The following is a 27,414-nucleotide window of genomic DNA, read 5'->3' as shown; positions in this document are numbered from 1 at the left end:
AGATTAGGCTTCCGGAAAGAACACTCCAAATGGGCTGAAGAGACTACAAGCGAAAGCAGGGGTACAACCTCGCTTCAAGAGGTGCGGCCCCGCTGTAAATACTCTTCAAACACTGAGAGTTCGGTAAGCTGCCCAATTTGCGCCTGCATTGGGAGCGCAGCCCACCTTTCTTATTCAAATGAGGCTGAGGAGTCCGTGAGGGATTCTTCACACCCCAGACATGCCTATTATTAAAATCGGGGCTTTAGTCTCTCCTTCCACGTTCCTCCCATCTCATCCTCTACCAGGAGGGTTGAATGGTCCGGCTTTGATCCAAGGATGTGGTCATCGCCACTCCTGGTTGAGCTGTTTCCAATTTTCCCTCCTTTCCTCCAACATACTCTAATTGGTGGTACAATTGATGATCTAGCCAAAATCAACAATTTGCTATTGAATATGTAAAGTTAATAACCTGGAATTTCCTCGGAGCTGCTCCCACTCTTCCATCATAACTTTGCTGGAAGTGCGGTTTACGCAAGCAGCTCCGGGGAAATTCCGTGCCAATGTCTCTGAAAATACTGTGTGCTTTTCACTGGTTTATCTGTGTATGTCATCACACTTCAGGACTTCTAACAGCAGAGGTCTTTACCACTGTCATCTGACTATTTACAACTTCATTATCTTGTTTGATAAATCAACCTTAGTGCTGTCCTGCAAAATGGGCCTTGGCCTTTTACCTAGGTTTCTCCAAATCAGCATACTGTGGCCAATTGGGATTATTATACAATATAACAATAAGTTGTTGTTTAGTCTCCTCTTCAAACTCCTTTTTGTGTCAAAATCAGATTCAACAAAAGCACCTACTTGTATCCAGTAGCATTCCGGCCCACAACAAGATGTTTTGGCTCATGATCACAGAGGTACAGATTGAAGTCATTCTCTGGTACAAGATCAACATCATGGAAAATGAAGCAGTCCCACTTGTGTTCCTTCAGTGCTTCCAGGAAGCCCACATTCAACAGCTTGGCTCGATTAAACACGCCATTACCAGCCTGATGGAGTAAAAGACTTCAGTCAGAATGTGCCATCCACGGCAGGGTCACTTCAGAAAAATTAAATTTAAATGTATAACAGCTTACTATTGGCCCACTGAGTAATCAGTATGCTCCTTACCATCTCTCAATATTCCTAGATTGACATTTAGGCACAAAAAAGTTTCACAACAGCGCCCATTGAGGTTTATGATATAAATTAATGATTTATTAAAAGATAATACAGCTCAAAACACTGCATTATCCACTTTACTTATAAATGGTTCCATTTTTACATCACCTTCAATTACATAAAATGAACTCTCATCATTATAAAACTGTAAGGAGGGCCAACAACAAAGTTCTCATCAAGGGCTCGTCTTCAGAACCTTTGCTGGTCATGATGGAACTTTAAGTGGCAACTTTGGAAAATAATTAGAGGCCGTTGTCTCCAGTGATTGGCAAGTTGATATGCCAAGGTCCATAGATATGGTACCAGCTGATCTTCCTGAAGACGATGGAGAGGGTCTGCAACAGCAAGGAAGGAGAGAGAGAGAGAGAGCGCGCGAGTGAAAGAAGATGGCATCGACAAGAGAGACGGTGAAGACACCGACAGAGTGGAGACGACAACGATGACAAAGACAGACAGATCTTTTGTAAAAACCGAAAGAAGATGCACATGTGAGAAATGGAAGAGGATAGAGAGAAGCAAAGAAAGATTGAGAGAGGCAAAAGCATGAAAGAGAAGCAGAATAGCACAGAGGCAGAAAACAAAAGCAAGGGCAGAGAAATCCAAATTATGGGAAGGAGCACACACGCAGATGTACCCCGTTTACTAAAACACAAAGACAACAGACACACATAAGAGAAAGGGAAAGCTTATCCTCCAACTAAACATAAAAGCAAAACTAGAAAGTCCAGATATAATTTTTTTGTTTCTAGCAAGGAAAATTCAGTTTTAATTAGAAACTAATTTATCACCAACAAAAACAATAAACCCAAAAATGTCCAGCCAGGATAAAATTATGTTATTGTAGTAAATTATGTAGGTTAAATTGATATGCAAATCCATGAGGATCATCAAATTCCTGCTTTCTATGTACTCTTATTAACATTGGAACATCAAGTACCTGATTAATGACATATATCCCATAATCCAGAAGCTGCCGCTGTAGAAACGGATGTAGGTGCTCAAGTAGGTATAGGAGGTGTCGTTCCCGGTTCCTGTATGGAATCAGTATAGCAACACGCTGAAGAGGGTGGCACTCTTGGGGCCTATGCATCCCTTCTCGTACATTGGGGTTGTTTGTCTGAACCTGTTGCAAGGTGAGTTGTGCATCAAATTTTAATGTGGTTGCACCACCTAAAAGAAATGAGATTGGGTGGAAGGCAGGAAAATAAATTATTTTGTACCATTATTTGTAAGTAACCAGCTCTGCTCTTATTTCATATTCCATGTTAATAAACCACAGCGATTGTTCTAAATTTTGCTTTAAAAAATTGCATCCATACTACATATTCTAGGAAGATCAAATGCTTAGCCTCTTAAACCTCAAGAAATAAATACAAAACATCTGATATATTTTTCCTCAATGCTAAGACTAGGAATGCCTGCAGGCATTCAGTTCACCTGAAGCTGGTTTTATGTCATCAGAACAGATGGGAATTTACATAGAAACGGGAGTAGACCATTCAGCCCCTCCATCCTGTTCCGCCATTCAATTAGATCATGGCTGATCTGTACCTCAGCTCCATTTACCCGCCTTTGATCCATATCCCTTGATACCCTTACCTAATAAAAATCTGTCCATCTTGGTCTTGAAAATTTCAATTGACCCACATCCACAGCCTTTTGGGAGAGAGAATTCCAGATTTCCACTACCTTTTGTTTGAAAAAGTGCTTCCTGATTTCACTCGATTGACCGGGCTCTAATTTTAAGATTGTGCCGCCTTGTTCTGGATTCTCCCACCAGAAGAAATAGCTTCTTGATATCTACTTTTATCTTTTTAAATGCCTCAATTAGATCACCCCTCAATCTACTTGGTGACAGCCATGGTTCAGTGGTAGCACCCTCGCCTTGGAGTCAGAAAGTTGTGGGCTCGTGTCCCACTCTAGAGACTTGAGCACAAAAATCTAAGTTGATACTCCAGTACAGAACTAAGGGAGTGCCGTCTTTCGGATGAGACGTTAAACCTCTGATTATATCTGATGCCCTCTCAGGAGTACATAAAAGATCCCATGGCACCATTTTGAAGAACAGCAGGGCAGTTCTCCCCAGTGTCTTGGCCAATATTTATCCCTCAATCAACATTACTGAAACAGATTATTTGGTCATTATCACATTGCTATTTGTAGGACCTTGCTGTGCGCAAATCGGCTGCCACATTTCCTGCCTTACAATAGTGACTAACTTCAAAAGTACTTAATTGACTGTAAAGCGATTTGGGAAGTCCTGAGGTCACGAATGCAAATTTATCTGAGGTCATAAATGCAATTTTTTCTTTCTTTCTAAAGTAAACAGAATACAAGCCAAGCTTATGCACCCTTTCCTCACATTTTAACCTTTAAGTCCTGGTATCATTCTGGTAAATCTGCACTGCACCACCCTCAAATTAAATAGCTTCTCTCTGAAACGTCCAATGTGCACTGCGTGTAATTAAAGACTAATTTTAGGCATAGCAGACATGCGTTCAGTGCCACGTCCTTCTGGTTATGGATCAGTGACATTCCTGTGGGAGGAGCATGCAGATTCTTTTTGTTCCTTATTTGCCAGCGTGACGTGATCGGTGAAGATTTCAGAACTGAATTGTGGCGCAATTTACTGCAGTTAATATTCAAAGCTTTATCGGAAGTTCCAGTTCCAGTTAATTGTTGCCTGATGTTCAGATAATCTGGATAAATAATTTCTCATTCAGAACATGGATGCTGCACACATGACTGTATTCTGAAAGCTCAAGTGAAAAATCGGGGTGGGGGGGTGGGGTGCGGGGAGAAGGAAAGGGGAGAAAGAGGAAGTGCCACCTGCCATAAAAATATTAATTGACTTTTTGCTTTAAAGAATAAACAATTTTCCGCACGCAATGGAGGCCCACCAGGAGTGGGGAAAATGCCAGAGTCTATTATAAAGGATGGAGGCACATCAGTAGTGGGGAAAATGCTAGAGTCTATTATAAAGGATGTGATAACAGAACACTTGGAAGGCATTAACGGGATTGGACAAAGTCAGCATGGGTTTAGGAAAGGGAAATCATGCTTAACAAATCTACTGGAGTTTTTTGAGGAGGGAACTAGTAGAATAGATCGGGGAGAACCAGTGGATGTGGTTTATTTGGATTTTCAGAAAGCTTTTGATAAGGTCCCACACAAAAGGTTAGTGTGCAAAATTAAAACACATGGGAGTGGGGGGAATATACTGGCATGGATTGAGAATTGGTTGACAGACAGGAAACAGAGAGTAGGAATAAATGGGTCTTTTTCCGGGTGGCAGGCAGTGACTACTGGGGTACCGCAGGGATCAGTGCTTGGGCCCCAGCTATTCACAATATATATCAATGATTTGGATGAGGGAACTGAATGTAACATTTCCAAGTTTGCAGACGACACAAAGCTGGGGTGGAATATGAGCTGTGAGGAGGATGCAATGAGGCTCCAATGTGATTTAGACAAGTTGGGTGAGTGGGCAAGAACATGGCAGATGCAGTATAATGTGGATAAATGTAAAAACAGAAAGACAGATTATTATCTGAATGGTGATACATTGGGAAAAGGGGAGGTGCAACAAGACCTGGGAGTCCTTGTACACCAGACGCTGAAAGCGAGCATTCAGGTGCAGCAAGCATTCAGGTGCAGCAAGCAGTTAGGAAGGCGAATGGTATGTTGGCATTCATTACAAGAGGATTTGAGTACAGGAACAGGGATGTCTTACTGCAGTTATACAGGGCCTTGGTGAGACCACATCTGGAGTATTGTGTGCAGTTTTGGTCTCCTTATCTGAGGAAGGGTGTCCTTGCCATGGAGGGAGTGCAACGGAGGTTTACCAGACTGATTCCTGGGATGGCAGGACTGACATACGGGGAGAGATTGGGTCGACTAGGCCTATATTCACTAGAGTTTAGAAGAATGAGAGGTAATCTCATCGAAACATATTAAATTCTAACAGGACTAGACAGACTAAATGCAGGGAGGATGTTCCCGATGGATGGGGAATCCATAACCAGGGGTCACAGTCTCAGGATACGGGGTATGCCATTTAGAGCCATGATGAGGAGAAATTTCTTCACTCAGAGGGTGGTGAACCTGTGGAATTCTCTACCACAGAAGGCAGTGGAGGCCAAGTCATTAAATATATTCAAGAAGGAAATAGATATATTTCTTAATGCTAAAGGGATCAAGGGGTATGGGGAAAAAGCGGGAACAAGGTACTGAGTTAGACGATCAGCCATGATCATTTTGAATGGCGGAGCAGGCCCGAAGGGCCGAATGGCCTACTCTTGCTCCTATTTTCTATGATTCTATGATTCTAGGAAAGTGTCTCAGTTTTCATAGAACCATAGAAAGTTAAGGCACAGGAGGCCATTCAGCCCATTGTGTCTGTGCCAGCTGAAAAAGAGCTATCCATCTTAATCCCAATCTCCATCATTTGGTCCATAGCCCTGTAGTTTACGGCACTTCAGGTGCACATCCAAGTACTTTTTAAACGCAATGAGGGTTTCTGCCTCTACCACCCTCTCAGGCAGTGAGTTCCAGACCCCCACCACCCACTGGGTGAAAACATTTCTCCTCAGATCCCCTCTAATCCTTCTACCAATTACTTTAAATCTATGCCCTCTGGTCACTGACCTCTCCGCTAAGGGAAATAGGTCCTCCCTATCCACCCTATCAAGGCCCTCATAATTTTATACACCTCAATTAAATCACCCCTCAGCCTCCTCTGTTCCAATGAAAACAACCCCAGCCTATCCATTCTTTTCTCATAGCTAAAATTCTCCAGTCCTGGTAACATCCTTGTAAATCTCCTCTACACCCTCTATAGTGCAATCACATCTTTCCTGTAATATGGTGAGCAAAACTGTATGCTGTACTCAAGCTGTGGCCTAACTAAACAGTTCTGGCATAACCTCCCTGCTCTTATTAAGCCATTCCATGACATCATTGAAAAATCAGCCAGTTTTATTCAATGAACTCTGATGAAAAGTGAATGGATGTAAATGTCAGGCAAGGACAAGCTGCCCCTCTTTCCCCAGCCCTTTCTCCCTCAAATGCAATAGCTTGCCAGTACTCACTGCCTAGACTCACATGAAGAATGATTCCTTAGGCAAAGTAGCAGACACTTGGAGCCAATGAAATTATACGCTAGCAGGAACTAATATTGCAGGAGAGGAAGAGTGGACAATAAGGGAAGAAAATTGGTTAAAAAAAATTATGGGTCCAGGCACATTCTATAATAGCATTTAACTCATGCTACGTGCTGGTAGGACTATTCTTGCCTGTAGTAATGGTATTCTAAATTAAGTATTACTGTACATGTACATATATTTGGTGTCACTGTTTTGTGTAGATGCCTACGCAGGGGTGTTCTAAACTGTCGTGCCAATGAGAAGAGGTTACTTTGCCCAGCCACAAAAACTTATATATAATTATCACAACAATTTGCATTTATATAGCACCTTTAACACAGTAAAACGCCTAAAGGCGCTTCACAGGAACATTATCAAACAAAATTTGACACCGAGTCACATAAAGAAATATTAGGACATGTGACCAAAGGCTTGGTCAAAGAAGTAGGGTTTAAAGAGCGTGTTAAAGGAGGAGAAAGAAATAGAGAGGCAGAGAGGTTTAGGGAGGGAATTCCAGAGCTTACAGCCTAGGCAGCTGAAGACACGGCTGCTGAAGGCACGGCTGCCAATGGTGGAGAGCTGAAAATCGGGGCTGTGCAAGAGGCCAAAATTGAAGGAGCGCTGAGATCTCGGAGGGTTGTAGGGCTGGAGGAGATTTCAGGGATAGGGAGGGGTGAGGCCATGGAGGGATTTGAAAATAAGGATGAGAGTTTTAAAATTGAGGCATTGCCAGACTAAGAGCCAGCGTAGGTCAGCGAGCTCAGGGGTGATGGGCGAATGGGACTTGTTGCAAGTTAGGATACGGGCAGCAGAGTTTTGGATGAGCTCAAATTTATGGAGAATGCAAGGTGGGAGGCCGGCCAGGAGAGCATTGGAATAGTCAAGTCTAGAGGTAACAACAGTATGGATGAGGGTTTCTGCAGCAGATGTGCTGATGCAAGGGCGGAGACGGGCAAAGTTTATCGACTAAAGCCAAGTGGGTGGGTGAGGAGGTGAACTAGAGCTAGCACATCAGAAAACTGGATTGAATATAGGAACAGGAGTAGGCCATTCCGCCATTCAATGAGATTATGGCTGATCTGTATCCTAAGTCCATTTACCCGCCTTGACTCTGTATCCATTAATACCCTTGGCTAGCAAAAATCTAGCGATCACAGATTTAAATAACTGATTGAGCTAGCTTTTTGTGGGAGGGAGCTCCACACTTCCACCACCCTTTGCGTGAAGAAGTGTTTCCTAACTTCTCTCCCGAATGGTCTGGCTCTGAATTTAAGGTTGTGTCCCCTTATCCTAGAATCCGCCACCAGCGGAAAAAGTTTCTATCTACCCTTTCAAAATTTTAAAAACCTCATTCAAACCACCCCTTATCTTTCTATATTCTAGGAAATACAAACCTAGTTTATGTAATCAATCCTCATAATTTAAGCCTTGGAGCCCTGGTAACAGTCTGGTGAATCTGCGCTACACTCCTCCCAAGGCCGTTATATCCTTTCTAAGGTGCGGTGCCCAGAACTATACACAGTATTCCAGATGTAATCTAACCAGGGCTTTGTATAGCTGTAGCAAAATTTCTTCCCCTTTATATTCTAGCCTTCTAGATATAAAGGCCTACATTCCTTTAGCCTTTTTGATTACTTTTTGTACCTGACCACAACATTTTAGTGATCTGTGTACATGGACCGCTAAATCTCTTTGGACCTCCACTGTTCCTAGCTTTTCACCATTTAAAAAGTACTTGGATCAATCCTTCCTTTGTCCAAAATGGATGACCTCATAATCACCTGCGATAAAATCCACCTGCCACAGTTATGTCCATTCACTCTATAAAATGTGAGGGGGTGGACATGGACAGCAAGCTTAGCACTGGTACATCTGAAGCACCAGCATTCCCGAGTAGATGTGGTGGTTATGCATCTTTTAGCAGCTACCCTGAAGCCTCTTAAGCATGCAATTAAGGTTTTAAGTCTACTGAAATGGTATTTGAGGCCATGAAATGAATTGTCTGCATTTTTGATTAGATTGTCTCTGCACTTTATAGGATCCATATTCTTGGGATATCAATTCTGAAACAATTCAGTCTCATAGAGCTTTTTAAGAATGTCTTTTATTTCCTTGAATGATGGTTTACCATTAAAAGGCAGACTTTGGCACAATAGCTTGCACACCCATGTCATATGCTTAGTCAAACGTACAAAGGCAAGATCATTGTTTAATAGGTCATAAGTATCATTAGCACCTTTGAGCTGTAACTCTGTTTTGCCAAGAATCTTTGATGGTGGAGAGAGCAGACTTCCTTACTGGGACCGAGAGCACACTAACATTCCACAGTTTACCCATCAAACAGCAATAGTTAGCATGATATATTCAGTTAATAGTGGCAATCTATTTGCTCCAATTATGAACCATTTCTGGCTAAATGAACTTAACACTTCAGCTTTATCTTGGGGGATGGGGGTGACTATCCTCCATCTTAGTCTGCATTGAGGAAGCAGCAAGATCCTTGTTAAAAGATTAGCAAATAATATACGAAATAGGTCTTGTTGAACCCTGTCTCTGAACTATCTAGCTCTATAAGTGTCACAGTGAATCCCAACCCAGAAGTGACTCAGATTTGGCAAGTTGGAATTAGTTGAAAACCTGATGTTTACCCATTGTAGGCACTTTGGCTTCAGGTTGGAATATGCCTTTAACAAGAATGGCAATTGCCAAGCACAGTGAGCCAAAATTGCACACTCTCATTGAAACACAATAGAGTTTTAAAACCTACTATTTCTCTTCCATTGATCGGTGGACTGTTTTTAAAAAAGAACTACTCAAAAGGACAAAACTAATGCTCAAGTCTGATGTGTCATTCTCCTGACACATCAGACTTACTTCCAACTTAAATACTTAGCAATATCCATCTCCATAATAGAGTGAACATTTTACTTTAAAGCCCACAAACTTCTAAACTAATTCATAGTAGTGACCCTGACATGGTTGCAAATACTTCCTCCTTCCCCTAGACTGTACATGTGAAATGAAAATTTCCCTTTACTTACGTAGGTATGGTGATAGAAAAGGACACAATCGAAGACTTGGTGGAGTTGGGGACACCTGCGGTGGGCAGCGTGGACCTGTTGTCGCCATCTGATCTTCAGCCCGCCTTTGCATTTTCCAGAATCTTTGTGCCAGTGGTTGGGGATTAACTTCCCATACTACCTCCTGGATATTATGAGTTACTATCCAAGTAACAATACAGCTAAGACTAACAATACTTAACAGAAGTTTCAATCTATGAGGAAAACTGAAAGTCACCAATTTGCAAGCCATAGTATAAATACCAAAGATCAATAAAGGTGAAGGAAAATATATCAGTGATTCAATGACTTTTGGCAGTGGAATATTGTGGACTCTCTATAATAATCCTCTCCACCTACATGTCTTCTTGCCCAAGGCATACTTTGTACTGCTGGGCAGTCAACCTGTAAGACAAAAAAATTAAGACAGTAATCAGCTGGGGCAGCTCACACATTTGTCAAACAAAACAAACCTTTGCATCAAAAAGAAAAATAACTTTCAAAATGTGTGGTAATTTACAGAACCATATATACTGTCTCAATAACAGCAGCTTTTGCAATTTAAGTTGTTACCAAATAGAAAAGTTTGATTGTCCTGAAAAAGAGTAAATCAGCACTATTCAGAAGACAAGACTATTTCTTCCAATTACAGGCAAAATGGGAAAGTGAAGAGGATAAGAGAAGAAAAACTGGCTCGATTCAAACATGACTGAAAAATCTTCCTAAACAAGAACAGAGATTTCTTGGCCTCCAGCCACCATGTTTTTTGTAGGACCTAGCTGTGTGCAACTGGCTGCTGCATTTGCCTCGAAAACTGACTGCACTTCAAAAAGTAATTCATTGGATGTGAAGCACTTTAAGACATCCTGAAGATTTATAAGATGCTATATAAGTGCAAGTTCTTTTTTTCTTTGACCTTAATATAGACTATTCCAAGAAGGCTGATGAGTTTGAGGGCATCACTGTAGTTGGGGGGTGTAAATCGCCCCAATAGTAACTGCCACCCCCATATCCAGCAAAATTATAGCTCACTCACTGTTGAACAATGAAACATTGTCCCCTCCCCCTCATCCTCACATATTCTGTGGTGCAGATAGATCAGAATGGTGAAACTATGTGGTGGAGGCAGAGGCTGCTGTATTGAGCTGTTTCTTTCCCTTCCCTTTCCCCGAAATCAATGACATGGTCAGGTACAATTCCAGGCACCTGAATCTCATCATAGCCATTTATGATGTGGAATCTGTACAAGCGGTCTTGGCAGTCTATTCAATCATGTAGTCCTCACCCGACAGCTCTAGGAGTTGGAGGAGTGGAGAGTGCAATGGTGTTGGCACTTTTTTCCCTCCATTCTTTTTCTTTCCAATTTTTCTCTCTTTTGTCCTGTGGCCTCCTTGGGGGCTGACCTCCCATCTGGCACCTCACTCAAATGGCCACTAGATTTTGAGTTTGATGCTCCAGCCCAAAGAGGGATATTTAGTCACATGTAGAACTCGGAGCAGGAATTTCTACTGGCCTCCATAGAATCATACAGCATAGAAGGAGGCCATTCAGCCCATTGTGCCTGTGCCGGCTCTTTGAAAGAGCTGTCCAATTAGTCCTACTCATCTGCTCTTTCTCCATAGCCCTGCAAATTTTTCCACTTCAAGTGTTTATCCAATTCCCTTTTGAAAGTTATTATTGAATCTGCTTCCACCACCCTATCAGGCAGTGCATTCCAGATCATTACAAACTCGCTGCCTAATTTTTTTTTTCCTCGTGTCACCTCTGGTTCTTTTGCCAATTGCCGTAAATCTGTGTCCTCTGGTTACCAACCCTTCTGCCACTGGAAACAGTTTCTCCTTATTTACTTTATCAAAACCCTTCATGATTTTGAACACTTCTATCAAATCTCCCCTAAACATTCTCTGCTCTAAGGAGAACAACCCCAGTTTCTCTAGTCTCTCCACGTAACTGAAGTCTTTCATCCCTGGTACCATTCTAATAAATCTCCTCTGCACCTTCTCTAAGGCCTTGACATCCTTCCTAAAGTGTGGTGCCCAGAATTGGACACAATACTCCAGCTGGGGTCTGACCAGCATTTTACAAAGATTTAGCATAACTTCCTTCCTTTTGTGCTCTATGCCTCTGTTAATAAAGCCCAGGATCCCGTATGCCTTTTTAACAGCTTTCTCAACTTGTCCTGCCACCTTCAAAGACTTGTGTACATACACCCCCAGGTCTCTCTGTTCCTGCGCCCCCTTTAAAATTTTACCATTTAGTTTATATTGTCTCTCCTCATTCTACCAAAATGAATCACTTCACACTTCTCTGCATTAAATTTCATGTGTCTGCCCATTTCACCTGTGTGTCTGTGTCCTCCTGAAGTCTGTTACTAACCTCCACACTGTTCACTACATTTCCCAGTTTCGTGTCATCTGCAAACATTGAAATTATACCCTCTATACCCAAGTCCAGGTCATTAATATATATCAAAAACAGCAGTGGTCTCAACACTGACCCCTGGGGGACACCACTGTATATTCCCTCCAGACTGAAAAACAACCGTTCACCATTACTCTCTGCTTTCTGCCTCTTAGCCAATTTTGTGTCCACGCAGCCACTGCCCCAATTTGCTAACCAGTCTATTATGTCACCTGTCCCAGTCTTACTTGCTCAGTAAAGGGTCCTGACAGGGCAGTACTTTCTCCTGTGCTCTTCATGCTTACCTCGGAGCCATCAACAGCAGAAATAACAGAAGCCCCACAAAGCTGGATGGATCTGTATGTTTGTAAAGAGAACTTGTATCGGTGTGGTAAGTAAACAAGCACTCCATACATGCATGTTTTCCTGTTTCTGGCTATCCTGCAGTAACCCACAGATCCTGTGTTGAATGAAATAGGCTATTATGGCCTTTTGAAACAAATTTTACAGTTCTCAGCAGATCAGTGAACTATGTGAATCACAAAGTAGAAACAGGACTACCCACAGGCAATATAATCAAGGAGTGATAGGAGGATTGTGTGGTTTAAAACTACTTTTGAAAACTACCTTGAAAACCATGGCATCACTTCATATTGCACAAGTAAACAACCTGATTAAATTCAACAAATGTGAAAAACAGACTAATGAATTCTTAAATACGTAAATAAATTTCCAGTGTTATTAACTTCTATAGCCCAAAAATCTGCAGTCTGTCAAAAAAAGATGTAGGATTGTCAAGAGACCCACTAACTGATCCTCAACCCACTCCCCATGACTCAACCCCCAACCCTGCTCCTCACTTTTAGAAGTACCATTGCCATTCCCTCCTTAAAAAGCCCAACTTCAACCCCTCCATCCTCTCCAAATACTTTTAACCTTCCTCTTAATCTCCTCAAATATGCCACCACTCCCTGTTCAAATTCCTTTAGTCCAGCTTCTGTTCTTTGGACAGCACCAATATCGCCCTGATCAAAGTCACCAGATACCTTGTGTGATTGCAACCAGGTTGTGCTATCCCTCCATATTCTGCAGTCTTCATTGTGGTTCGGCCACTCAATCCTCCTTCACCATCTATTCGCCTTGGTCCAATTCCATGGCACTGCCATTTCCAGTTTGATTCCTAGCTAACCCAATATAGTCAGCACCTTTCCTACAATGGCTCCTCCACCTGTGCCCAAATTGTCATCTCCAGTGTGTCCAAGGTCAATCCTCTGCACCTTCCTGTTCCTCATATTGATGCTGTCTCTCATAGATATCATTTGTAAGCATATATTGCCAACAACAACCATCTCGTCATCATACCCTTGGCTCCACAATTGTTACTGTAGTTTCCGACTGATGGGTCAAAACGTCCTCTAAACTAGGAAAGGTGGTGTCCGACAGATGAGCCAAAATGTCCTCTAAACTCGGAGAGGTGGTGTCCGACTGATGGGCCAAATCGTCCTCTCAAGTGAGAGGAACAGTGCCATTGTGTTTAATTCTGGTCCTTCCTCCCTGGCTACTTACTCAGGCTAACCCCAGCAATGCGCAAATCTTGGTGTCTTGTTTGATCCTGAGCTGAGTTTCAAACATTCAGGGCATCACCAATACTGCCTATTTTCAATTCTGTCATAAACCTCCATCCCTACTTAACACCGCCCCTATTAATATTCTTAACCACACCTTCATCGCTTGCAGGATCAATATCTCCTCACCAGCCTCCTGAGCTCCACTCTCCACAAATTCCAACTCATCCATAACTCCATTGCCTGTGTTCTCTCCTGTATTAAAACACTTTCACTCATATCCTCGCTAACCTCCACTGGCTCCTTATGCCCCTCTGCATCGATCTCAAAATTCCCACTTTTACCTACAAATCCTCCATAGCCTTTCTCCATTCTACCTCCGCTTCCAGCTCTACATCCCAGCAATTAGCTTCCACTCCGTCTGGAATCCCCTCCCCCCCACTCCCCAAGGAACAACCTTCAAAATAATTGCCCTGCTTTCTTAAAACGTCAACACCTTGCTTTATCATTTCCCACCATCTAAAGTCTCCCCAAAATCTGCCACTTTGGCCTTGCCTGCAGTCCCATTCCTGAACTTTTCTCCCAATTCATGCTCGGTATACAAATTTCTCCCCCCTCTGCACACACAAAGACACTTTGCTACTTGAGAAGCACTAGGTAAATGCAAGTTATTCCTGCCAGGTGCCCTCAGACGCCACACTCTCCTAACTCCCTGACCCCATTAAGATTTTGATTTACAGCCAGTTGTTTTCTTTAAATGCAATGTTGATCCATGGAGACTAACCAGTGAGAATGGTAAAAACACTCATTTCACAGGCGTGTCACAGAGAGATGATTAATAGAAGCCAGCAGCTGAGCATACACTACAGACAATTCCACACACTTCACAGAAGTCCCAGGAGACTTGTTGATTCAAAATTTAAAATTACAAGCTGAATGAAAATAGGCCCAAAATCATAAATCTCCTAGTCACATTACAATGGTGAAATCTGTATTTCTGCATCACTCAAGCGTCAAAATATCGACTATACAGTTCCTTATACCAGCTCCGATTTTGTGAAATTCATTGCTACTCCCTTCTCAGTAGACGAACCAAATCTGTTGTATAACGATACTTACTAGTGAGACAGCTGTTCCAAAAGATAACTTTAGAAACTTGCCTAGCAACATTCTTATGCATTGCCTTCTACTTTCAACAACAGGCTTTGTATGAGCAATGACATGGTACAAAACTGCAAAAATACCAATGCATCTACTATCTCTGCAGTCACTTCTTTTAAGACCCTAGGATGAAGTCCGTCAGGACCTGGGGACTTGTCAGCTTTTAGTTCTAATAATTTTTTCAAAACCCTTTCCCTGCTGATTGTAAATGTCTTAAGTTCCTCCCTCCCTTTCACCTCTTGATTCATAATTATTTCAGGCATGTTATTTGTATCCTCTGCAGTGAAGACGGACGCAAAATATCTGTTCAATTCATCCGCCATTTCCTTATTGTCCATTATTAATTCCCCAGACTCACTCTCCAGAGGACCAAAATTCACTTTACTTACTCTTTTCCTTTTTAAATACCTGTAGAAACTCTTATTATCTGTTTTTATATTTCTAGCTAGCTTTCTCTCGTACTCTAATTTCTCCCTCCTTATTATTCTTTTAGTCATTCTTTGCAGTTTTTTATATTCTGACCAATCTTCTGAACTGCCACTAATCTTTGTGGAATTGTATGCTTTTTCTTTCAATTTGATATTATCTTTAACTTTCTTATTTAGCCACGGATGGTACGTCCTTCCCGTAGAGTCTTTTTTTCTCACTGGAATGTATCTTTGCTGAGTGTTATGAAATATCTCATTAAATGTCTGCCACTGCATCCCTACTGACATATCCCCTAACCTAAGTTCCCAGTTCACTTTAGCCAGCTCTGTCTTCATACCCTCATAATTGCCCTTATTTAAGTTTAAAACACTAGTCTTGGACTTGGACTCAAACTGAATGCAAAATTCAATCATATTGTATTCACTGCTACCTAGAGGCTCCTTTACAATGAGGTCATTAATTAATCCTGTCTCATTACACATTACCAGATCTAGAATAGCCTGCTCTCTGGTTGGCTCTAGAACGTGCTGCTCTAAGAAACTGTCCTGATAGCAATCTATGAACTCATCTTCCAGGCTACCTTTGCCACTCAGATTCTTCCAATCTATATCTAATCTAGAATACAGTGTGCAGTTTCGGTCTCCTTATTTAAGAAAGGACATAATTGCTTTGGAGGCGGTTCAGAGAAGGTTCACTCGACTGATTCCTGGTATGAGTTCTCTAGATTCAGGTACTGTCCCTCTAGATTGGAAAATTGCACATGTCACTCCACGTTTTAAGAAAGGAGAGAGAGGGAAACCAGGGAATTATAGACCAGTTAGCCTAACATCTGTTGTGGGGAAAATGCTGGAGTCTATAATTAAGGATAGGGTGACTGAACACCTCGAAAATCTTCAGTTAATCAGAGAGCCAGCATGGATTTGTGAAAGGTAGGTCGTGCCTGACAATCCTGATTGAATTTTTTTGAAGAGGTGACTAAAGTAGTGGTCTGGGGAATGTCAATGGATGTTATTTATATGGACTTCCAGAAGGCATTTGATAAAGTCCCACATAAGAGACTGTTAGCTAAGATAGAAGCCTATGGAATCGAGGGAAAAGTACAGACTTGGTTAGGAAGTTGGCTGAGCGAAAGGCGACAGAGAGTAGGGATAATGGGTCGGTACTCACATTGGCAGGATGTGACTAGTGGAGTCCCGCAGGGATCTGCCTTGGGGCCTCAATTATTCACAATATTTATTAACGACTTAGAAGCAGTCCGAGCCCGCAAGCAGCAAGACCTGGACAATATCCAGGCTTGGGCTCATAAGTGGCAAGTAACATTCGCGCCAGATAAGTGCCAGGCAATGACCATCTCCAACAAGAGAGAGTCTAACCACCTCCCCTTGACATTCAACGGCATTACCATCGCCGAATCCCCCACCATCAACATCCTGGGGGTCACCATTGACCAGAAACTTAACTGGACCAGCCATATAAATACTGTGGCTACGAGAGCAGGTCAGAGGCTGGGTATTCTGCGGCGAGTGACTCACCTCCTGACTCCCCAAAGACTTTCCACCATCTACAAGGCACAAGTCAGGAGTGTGATGGAATACTCTCCACTTGCCTGGATGAGTGCAGCTCCAACAACACTCAAGAAGCTCGACACCATCCAAGATAAAGCAGCCTGCTTGATTGGCACCCCATCCACCACCCTAAACATTCACTCCCTTCACCACCGGCGCACTGTGGCTGCAGTGTGTACAATCCACAGGATGCACTGCAGCAACTCGCCAAGGCTTCTTCGACAGCACCTCCCAAACCCGCGACCTCTATCATCTAGAAGGACAAGAGCAGCAGGCACATGGGAACAACACCACCTGCACGTTCCCCTCCAAGTCACACACCATCCCGACTTGGAAATATATCGCCGTTCCTTCATTGTCGCTGGGTCAAAATCCTGGAACTCCCTTCCTAACAGCACTGTGGGAGAACCGTCACCACACGGACTGCAGCGGTTCAAGAAGGTGGCTCACCACCACCTTCTCGAGGGCAATTAGAGATGGGCAATAAATGCTGGCCTTGCCAGCGACGCCCATGTCCCGTGAACGAATAAAAAAAAATGAAGGCATAGAAAGTCTCATATCTATGTTTGCCGATGACACAAAGATTGGTGGCATTGTAAGCAGTGTAGATGAAAACATAAAATTACAAAGCGATATTGATAGATTAGGTGAATGGGCAAAACTGTGGCAAATGGAATTCAATATAGGCAAATCTGAGGTCATCCACTTTGGACCAAAAAAGGACAGAACAGGGTACTTTCTAAATGGTAAAAAGTTAAAAACAGTGGATGTCCAAAGGGACCTAGGGGTTCAGGTACATAGATCATTGAAGTGTCATGAACAGGTGCAGAAAATAATCAATAAGGCTAATGGAATGCTGGCCTTTATATCTGGAGGACTAGAGTACAAGGGGCAGAAGTTATGCTGCAGCTGTACAAAACCCTGGTTAGACCTCACCTGGAGTACTTTGAACAGTTCTGGGCACCGCACCTTCGGAAGGACATACTGGCCTTGGAGGGAGTGCGGCATAGGTTTACTAGAATGATACCCGGACTTCAAGGATTAAGTTACGAGGAAAAATTACACAAATTGGGGTTGTATTCTCTAGAGTTTAGACGGTTAAGGGGTGATCTGATCGAAGTTTATAAGATATTAAGGGGAGCAGATAGGGTGGATAGAGAGAAACTATTTCCGCTGGTTGGGGATTCTAGGAGTAGGGGGCACAGTCTAAAAATTAGAGCCAGACCTTTCAGGAGTGAGATTAGAAAACACTTCTACACACAAAGGGTGGTAGAAGTTTGGAACTCTCTTCCGCAAACGGCAATTGATACTAGCTCAATTACTAATTTTAAATCTGAGATAGATAGCTTTTTGGCAACCAAAGGTATTAAGGGATATGGGCCAAAGGCAGGTATATGGAGTTAGATCACAGATCAGCCATGATCTTATCAAATGGCAGAGCGGGCTCGAGGGGCTGAATGGCCTACTCCTGTTCCCATGTTCCTATGAGGGGTTATCCTATGAGGAAAGGTTGGACAAGTTGGACCTGTATACACTGTAGTATAGAAGAATGAGAGGTGATCTTATTGAAACATGTAAGATCCTGAGGGGACTAGAAGGGGTAAATGCAGAGGAGATGTTTCCCCTTGTGGGAGACACTAGAACTAGGGACCACAGTTTAAAAATAAGGGGTCTCCCATTTAAGACGGAGATGAGGAGAAATTTTTTCTCTGAGGGTCATGAGTCTGTGGAACTCCCTTCCCCAGAGAGCGGTGGAGGCACGGTGAATATTTTTAAGGCTGAGTTAGATAGATTCCTGATTATCAAGGGAGTCAAAGGTTATAGTAGATAGATGGGAAAGTAGGGTTGAGGTCACAATCAGATCAGCCATGATCTTATCAAACAGCAGATCAGGCTCGAGGGGACGAATGGCCTACTCCTGCTCTTAATTCGTATGTTCCTTACCCAGGTGCCAATGTGTCACTGAATGAACGAGCACATAGCAACCCAGAGATCGCAAGGTCAAAGTTGCAAAAGTTAAATTTAATAAATTTGGACATTTGTGAGCTAGTGCCAGAAAATTAACCATGAAAGCTGCCAGGTTGGCATAAAAACTCAACTGGTTCATTAATTTTCTTCAGGAACTTGAACCTGCCATCCCTACCCAGTTTGGCCTACACATAACTCAAGTCCCACACTACAAGGTTGACCATTAAACCACTCAGTTGTAAACATTCGCTATAAAGTCCAATAATAAGGATAAAATAATTGGCCAGGCCTACTGGCAACAAGACAAGCATCATATCATGGTAAGACTTAGGCAATCGCACCATGGTTCTGGAAGAGTCCTCCTCACAACATCTAGGGACTCGTGCCCTAGTTATGAAAACTGTCCCAAAGATTAGTTGATCAACAGCTATAGTTGCACTCTCAGAAAGAATCTTAACTAGCATCCAACATCCCATGCTCCTCCATTGCTATCTCCGGGTACGTCCTATCCCACCTGTAGGATAGAGCCACCCAGAGATGGAGGCACAGTGGCCCTGGCAGTGCTCAACATGGACTCCGGTCACCCATTAATTCTCATTGTTTCACGTCAAGGAAACTTCATGCTGATTACCACTTACTGCTACCTTCAACTAACAAATCAGTACTCCATATTAAACAACATTTAGAGCAAACACTGAGCGTACTCTGGGTGGGACATTTCAATATCTACCAAAGGTGGTACCACAACTGACCAAGATGGCCAAGTCCTAAAGAATATAGCTGCCAGATTGGGCCTACATCAGGTGGGGAAGGAACCACCATGAAGAAGTAATATCCCTGACCCTGTCCTCATCAACCTACCTGTCACAGGCATGTCTGCCAACAATAGCATTGGTAGGAATGACGCCACACAGTCCTTGTGGAGATAGAATCTTGTCTCCACAGTAAGGATACTTTCTACCGTATAGTGCAGCACTACTGACATGCTACATGTGACAAACTAAGGACAGATCTAGCGTCCATGAGGTGCTGTGGGCCTTCAGCAGCAGAATAGTATACTGCCATAATCTGTAATTCCGTGGCGCTGCACATCCCTCACTCCACAGTCACCATCAAACCAGACGACCAACTCTGATTCAATGGGAAGTATAGAAGAGAATATCTGGAGCAGCACCGGGCATACCTTAGAATTAGGTAGTAACGTAGTAGCTACATGCTACGCACCAAAAGCAGCAGGCAACAGAGAGAGTTAAAGTGGTCCCACAACCAATGGATCAGGGCAAGGCTCTGTAGCCCTACCACATCCAGTCGAAATTGCCTGGTTGTCCATCAGCATTTAACAGAAGAAGGAGGCTCCATGATTATCCACATCCTCAACCATGGGAGAATTGAGCACCTGAGCATAACAGAAAAGGCTGAAGTGTTTGCAATTGTGTTCAGCCTAAAGTGCTAAGTGGATGATTCTACTGTTATGTCCTCCAGAGATACTCAATTATCAGAGATACCAGTGTCCAGCCAATATGGTGCACTCCATGTGACATTACGAAACAACTGCGTGCATTGGGCACAGCAATGGCGATGGACCCTGACAACATCCCAGCTGCAGTCCTGAAGACCTCCACATAAGAGTAAGCCATCCTCTTAGCCAAGCTGTTCTACTTCAGCTATGATAATGGCATCTACCCAAAGATGTGGAAGATAGCCCAGGTAAGTGCTATCCACACAAAAAATAAACAGGATAAATCTACACCAGCCAAGTACTGCCCTACCATTCTCCTCCAAATCATTGGTAAAATGAGGGAAGGAATCAAGTGACACCTACCCAAAATTACCTGCTCACCGGCACTCAGTTCAGGTTCAGCCAGAACAACTCGGCTCCAGACCTCATCGCAGCTTTGATCAGACATGGATGCAAAAGCTGTCTGCCAATGGAGAGAAGTCGCTGCCATTGACATCTAGGCAGCATCTGGCCAAGTATGCCACCTAGGAGTCCCAGTAAAACTGAGGTCAATGTGGGGAGGGGTCAAAAAGAAAACTCTCCAGTGGCTGGGGTTTGTATCTGAAACAAAGGAAGGTGGTCACGGTTGTCGGAAGCCAATCATTCGAGTGCGAGAACATCGTTGCAGAGTTCCGTAGGAAAGCTTCTTTAGCCTGACCATGTTCAGCTGCTTCATCAATGACCTTCGTTCTATCATAAGGTCAGGAATGGTGTTGTTTGCTGACAATTCCATAGTGCTCAGTTCTATTGACAAAAATAACTTACATTTATATAGCACCTTTAATGTTGTGAAACATCCCAACATGCTTCACAGGAGCGTTATCAGACAAAATATGACACCGAGCCACATAAGGAGGTATTACGCCAAGTGACCAAAAGCTTGGTTGAAGAGGTAGATTTTAGGGAGCATCTTAAAGGAGGAGAGAGAGGTAGAGAGGCGGAGAGATTTAGAGAGAGAATTCCAGAGCTAGGGGCCGAGGCAGCTGAAGGGATGACTGCCAATGTTGGAGTGATTAAAATTAGGGATGTGCAAGAGGCCACAATTGGAGGAGCGCAAAGATCTCAGAGGATTGTATGGCTGGAGGAGGTTTCAGAGATAGGGAGGGGCGAGGCCATGGAGGGATTTGAAAATAAGGATGAGAATTTTAAAGTCAAGGCATTCCCAGACCAGGAGCCGATGTAGGTCAGCGAGCACAATGGTACAGGTGAATGAGACTTGGTGTGAGTTAGGATTTGGGCTGCAGAGTTTTGGATTAGCTCAATTTTACGGAGAGTGCAAAGTGGGAGGCCAGCCAAGACAGCATTGGAATAGTCAAATCTACAGGTATCAAAGGCACGGATGAGGGTTTCAACAGCAGATGAGCTGAGGCAGGGGTGGCGGCGGGTGATGCTACGAAGGTGGAAGTAGGCGGTCAATGATGGAGAGGATATGAGGTCGGGAACTCAGCTCAGGGTCAAATAGGACGCCAAGTTTGCGAACAGTCTGGTTCAGCCTCAGACAGTGGCCAGGCAGAGGGATGGAGTCAGTAGCTGAGGAACGGAGTTTGTAGTGGGGACTGAAGACAATGGCTTCAGTCTTTCCAATATTTAGTTGGAGGAAATTTCTGCTCATCCAATAATGGATATCAGACAAGCAGCGTGACAAATCAGAGGCAATGGAGGGCTCGAGGGAGCTGATGATGAGGTAGAGCTGAGTGTCATCAGCATATACGTGGAACCTGATGTTATGTTTTCAGATGATGTCGCCGAGGGGCAGCATGTAGTTGAGAAATGGTGGGGGGGGGGGGTGCCAAGGATAGATCCTTGGGGGACTCCAGAGATAACTGTGCAGGAGCAGGAAGAGAAGCCATTTCAGGTGAATCTCTGGCTACGACTCAATAGACAGGAATGGAACCAGGTGAGCGCAATCCGACATAGCTGGTCAACAGAGGAGAGGAGTTGGAGAAGGATGGAGTGGTCAACAGTGTCAAAGGCTGCAGACAGGTCGAGAAGGATGAGAAGGGATAGTTTACCACAGTCACAGTCACAGTCACATAGGATGTCATTTGTGACTTTGATAAGGGCTGTTTCAGTGCTGTAACAGGGGCGGAAACCTAATTGGAGGGGTTCAAATATGTGGTTGCGGGAAAGATAAGCATGGATTTGGGAGGTGACAACACGTTCGAGGACTTTGGAGAGGAAAGGGAGGTTGGAGATGGGATGGTAGTTTGCAAGGACAGAAATCAAGGGTGGGTTTCTTTGAGGAGGGGGGGTGAGGACGGCAGATTTGATGGGAAGGGGGCAGTCAGTACCTGAGGAGAGGGAACCGGTAACAATATCAGCTAACATGGGGGCCAGGAAGGGAAGTTGGGTCGATAGAAGTTTAGTGGGAATAGGGTTGAAGGAGCAGGAGGTGGGTCTCAGGGACAAGATGAGCTCAGAGAGGACATGAGGGGAGATAGGAGAGAAACTAGAGAATGATGCGAGTTCAGGACTAGGATAGTGGGAAATCTTAGGGGAAGTTTGGCTTGGTGAGCTAGGGAAAGCGAGGGAAGCAGCAGAGGCAGCTGAATGTTAATCTTGAAGGGACAATGTGCTAACAAAATTTTACAGGAATGCATGATTTTTCAAAAATATGCTTTTTGGAGAACTTGTATTAATTAGCAGTCATAAAACCCTACGGTCAATCCCCAGTGCACCCACAACAATCATCAATAGTCTTAATACTTCTCAAGCAGCTAACAAGCCACTTAACTATTATAAATGTCCCAAAATTCTGTAATCCAGAGGTGAATTGTGTAAGTGTATTTTGATTTTTTTTAAATTGCTGAAAGAATTCGAGATACCAACAAGGCCCTGCTTGAGCTTAGGCCCATACTGGTACCCATGTTCAAGAATGCTTGAAGTAAGCCTTGGTCACCACCTTGCTTCAGATTATTTATTTTTTTTAAATAAAAAAAAACAGTATGCGATAGATACACAATATAAATAATTGTCATAATAATACAAATAGTCATTATATAGTGAGTAACATTACATCTAATGGAACCAGGATAATAAGGAAGCCATGCAGAGGAAGCAGGGAGCAGGGAGCAAGATAAAAAAAACCTCAAAATATTGGATACTGTAGTAACACGATGTGGAGATGCCGGTGATGGACTGGGGTGGACAAATATAAGGAATCGCACAACACCAGGTTATAGTCCAACAGCTTTATTTGAAATCACAAGCTTTCGGAGATTCTAACACGATGTTAGAATCTACCACAGCAACGAGTGAAAGTGACTGCATAACAAACAATATAACACAGACTGAATGCAATATAGGTAACAATATACTGGAGACAACATTATAATTAATACAACAGTGTCATGTGATTTGCACAATAAGAGCCAGATGTATTAATCCAATATAACCCATCTGCACTGCATGCTTTGATACAGTTCCCTTTTCAGTCATGGCTAAGGTGAGTCTTCTAAAGTTTTTACATTCATAATCTCACTAAAACTAGCTCTGCCCTGCAGTAAAATACTTTTTGATTTGATTGTTCTCTTGAGGATAGCTTTACCCAAGTCTTGTAAATAAAGAAAAATGGATTTTAAACTAATATGTATACAGATTGATACAAGACAAAAATCAACATTGAATAGGTAGGTTATCTGTATAGAGATAGCCTTGGGACTCAGCACTTTGTTTGCCCTATTGCTTGGTAGGATTACCATCACTACTTATCTTGTCCAACCTATCAATACTTAATCTGCTTAACCTTACTTGTCAACAGACATTTCATTATCAAATAAATAGTCCATTACCATCAAAACAGCAAATACTGTAACTAGCATTTCAAAACCTCAGGTTGCAAATTACTCATGCTTAGAGAACAGAACATCTTATGAACAACACACCCTAAAAAAAACATGACACATAAAGAAGAAAAGGAAATGAGCAAGCTTTGACAGAATCAGCTAACAGGAAGGGAAATGTATTGATGTTCACATTTTTGTTTATATGGTCGTTTCATTCATATGCTGCTCACCCAATCCTTAACTCCTCAATTAAGTTACACTGATTTTTCTTTTTACAATTTCTACAGCTAAGTGCTGACATGAAGCCAGGCTGAGGAAAGAGAAAAGAGAACAAAGGAGCTTTTAAACGGGTGCATTGCAAGTCTTGGAGTAGCTTGCATCGCAATGCTAGAATTATTCCAAGGTTAACACCCAACAAATGTTTCAAGCTGCTCCAGCACCATCTTTCCCTGGAAAATTTTAACAATTTTTAAAAATTAACTGCATTGATAACTCATTGACAGCACATATCCAAACAGAGCCATATTGTATACTGTTGACAAACTGGACAATACACTTCACAAGACTTTCTTGCACACAACATAGCCCTTTTGCACTTGTTTTACAGGAAACACCTAGCCTAGTTCAGGGATAGGATTACAGTGAAAAGGGATGAACAATAGGCTATTATAATTCATTCATAATGACAGAGTACACAGTACAGCAGATAGGGCAGTGGACATTTTTTTCCTCATTGGTTATTTATATACCCTCGATTTTAGTAAGTTTGCTTTCCTGTTTCTGCACCAAGTCAGGTTTCTGTCCTCTCCCCTCAAAGGTTTCTCTAGCTGAACAGCGACCACACGGACAACAGCAGGCTACAGTTCTCTCAAAGCTTCCAGCTACTGTCACTGGGCAGAGTTGGCTACAAAAGGCAGGTTTTTCACCACGTAGTGTACGAGACCACAACAAGCATAAATTGGAGCAGCCTATAATTACAGGCAGAATTAATCAAAGAAGGAAGGGTCCACATCTCCCATGCAGTGCACTAAAAATCTGTTGCCATAGTTCTGGATAGTTCACCCATTCAAGACACCGGTGATAGGTCTGTACAAGCAGCACCGGTGAGTAACAGTCTTCTCAGCGGATGGGGCCAGGAGAAGAAGTCATGTAACAGCAGAGCTTCATCGTGTGTCATAAGGAAAATTTCTGTAGTTTTTGAAATGTGACTTTAAATAGAGTGTTGTGAATCAAAGATTGGTTTTGGATTAGATGTGTCTTTAAAAGAGGATAGCCAATATTCAAAACTCTGAGCTAGTCACATTTTAACAGGAGTAATATATCCAAGATGCTTTGTTTGATTTGGTTGTGTGTAGTCGGAAGTTGATTGCATCCATCTCCATCAGTTACTTTGACAGCTGTCAATGTATGAGTTTGCAGACTGAGGTTAGCAGGTAAATTCATTGAGGCAGATTTTCAACTTGCTGCCTATTTCACTTGGAGGCAGCTAAGAGGGACTCTGTAGAATCATCATCCATGCAATAGTTCAGAGACTGTCAAGATCTACTGAAACCTTTCTTATTTGATGCAGTTTATGTATTGTATATATCTAGTACAAATATTGTGGAGTATTCGAAGAGGACAAGTAGGGATAATGCACTGTGGTCACTGTCCCAGAGGATGTTATCTCAGTGCAGACTCTGTGCTGTGAACAGGGTGAAAGGCAGACTGGCAGATTTGAACAGGAAATTTTGAGCATACAGCTGGGAGGCGACTATATGTTCAAGGACCATAGAGAGGGAAGGGAGGTTAGAGATGGAGTGGTAGTTAGAGAGGACAAATGAGTAGGTGGAAGGGCCAAAGTATAACTTGACAACATTTGGGGGTGTGGTGGGGTGCGGGGTGGGGGGGGTGAGTGATAGAATGTGTTGATAGGTGGGCAAACATCAGTGATAGGAAACGAGTTGCCATTCATAAGCCAGCTTTCTTGCCAGGGCCAGTATGTCAGTAGATCCATCCACAATACAGTTGTGGATGGCAAGGGCCTTGTTCATGACTGAACAAACATTCTGGTGGAGCAGGGCACTGATTGGTGGTCCACTGGCAAAGTTTGGGACCAGAAAGAGAGACAATGGAAGAGACAAGAGAGATGGGGAAGAGGTTTGAGAGCTTAATCTGAGAGGTGCATTGGGTGGGATGGTCACCAGGACTGGAAGATTAGACAGTTAAGGTTTCTACTGTGAGAGAGCCAGCTACAGGTGCCACAAAGGGCTAAATACCACGAGAGGAGCAGAATGGTCAATCTCAAAGGGTTAACACTTAACATGCATCTACCTGCATGAAAAATATCTCAGATTCTATTTCAGACCTTGGATTGTCTCAAGGTGGGGTTTCAGGTCACCTTTTATCTCCAAATCACTTCAGCTTTGTGTATCCCACAATAGTGACCTCCAGTTACATCGAATTACATCGAAACTATAGCACAGAAACAGGCCATTCAGCCCGACTAGTCTACGCCAGCAATTATGCTCCACACAAGCCACCTCCCTCCCTACATCTTCCAACCTTACCAGCATACTCTTCTATTCCTTTCTCCCTCATATGCTTATCTAGCTTTCCCTTAAATGCATCTATACTATTTGCCTCAACTACTCTTTGTGGTATCACTCTTTGGGTAAAGACGTTTCTCCTGAATTCCCTATTGGATTTATTAGCAGCTATTTTATATTTATGACCTTTAGTTTTGGACTCCCGCATAAGTGGAAACATTTTCTCTATGTCTACCCTACCAAACCCTGTCATTATCTTAAACACCTCCATCAGGTCACCCCTCAGCCTTCTCTTTTCTAGAGAAAAGAGCTCCAGCCGGTTCAGCCTTTTCTGATAAGGATATCCTCTCAGTTCTGGTATCATCCTTGTGAATCTTTTTTGCACCCTCTCCAATGCCTCTATAACCTTTTTATAATATAGAGACCAGAACTGTGCACAGTACTCCAAGTGTGGTCCAACCAAGTTTCTATGCAAGTTTAACATAACATCTCTGCTTTTCAATCGTATCCCTCTAGACATGGACCACGGTGCTTGATTTACCTTTTTATGGCTTTATTAACCCGATGTCGCTACTTTTAGTGATTTGTGTATCTGTACCCTAGATCCCTTTGCTCTGCTATCCCATTTAGACTCTTATTGTCCAAGCGGTATGTGGCCCCCTTATTCTTCCTTCCAAAATGCACCACCTCACACTTATCTATATTGAAGTTCATTTGCTATTACACGCCCATTCTACATGTTTATTAATGTCCTCTTGCATTTTGAGGTATTCTTCCTTTGTATTAACTACACCCTCCAATTTGGTGTTGTCAGCAACTTTTGAAATTGTACTTCTGATTCCCAAATCCAAATCGTTGATATAAATTGTGAACAACAGTGATCCCAGCATTGATCCCTGTGGAACACCACTTCCCACCATTCGCAAGTTTGAGTAGCTACCCTTGACTCCCACTCTCTGTTTTCTGTTTTGTAGCCAGCTTGCTATCCATTCTGCTACCTGTCCCCTGACTCCACATGCTCTGACCTTAGTTATGAGTCTACAATTCGGTACCTTAGCGAAGGCCTTTTGAAAATCCAAATATATTACATCGACTGAATTACCCTTTTC

At 42.9% G+C, this 27,414-nt stretch overlaps 1 protein-coding gene across 3 annotated transcripts in view; it reads right to left on the bottom strand.

Moving 5' to 3' along the window:
- b4galt4 (UDP-Gal:betaGlcNAc beta 1,4- galactosyltransferase, polypeptide 4) overlaps positions 1-27,414 on the bottom strand; it is a 50,895-nt gene that overhangs the window by 18,627 nt on the left and 4,854 nt on the right. For 2 of the 3 annotated variants that reach the window (XM_067992739.1, XM_067992740.1), the window contains exons 2-4: positions 9,389-9,811; positions 2,141-2,373; positions 844-1,031 (exon numbers count right to left, since the gene is read on the bottom strand). In XM_067992739.1, the coding sequence (XP_067848840.1) occupies positions 844-1,031; positions 2,141-2,373; positions 9,389-9,659 (692 nt within the window). In that variant the 5' untranslated portion in view covers positions 9,660-9,811. Of the gene's footprint in view, positions 1-843; positions 1,032-2,140; positions 2,374-9,388; positions 9,812-12,852; positions 12,871-27,414 lie in introns of those variants that run through there. The other variant, XM_067992741.1, reaches the window with a different exon arrangement.

This window comes from Heptranchias perlo, chromosome 11 (assembly GCF_035084215.1).
Source record: "Heptranchias perlo isolate sHepPer1 chromosome 11, sHepPer1.hap1, whole genome shotgun sequence".
Taxonomy (NCBI): Eukaryota; Metazoa; Chordata; class Chondrichthyes; order Hexanchiformes; family Hexanchidae; genus Heptranchias; species Heptranchias perlo.
This window is presented reverse-complemented; position numbering and strand designations above follow the sequence as displayed.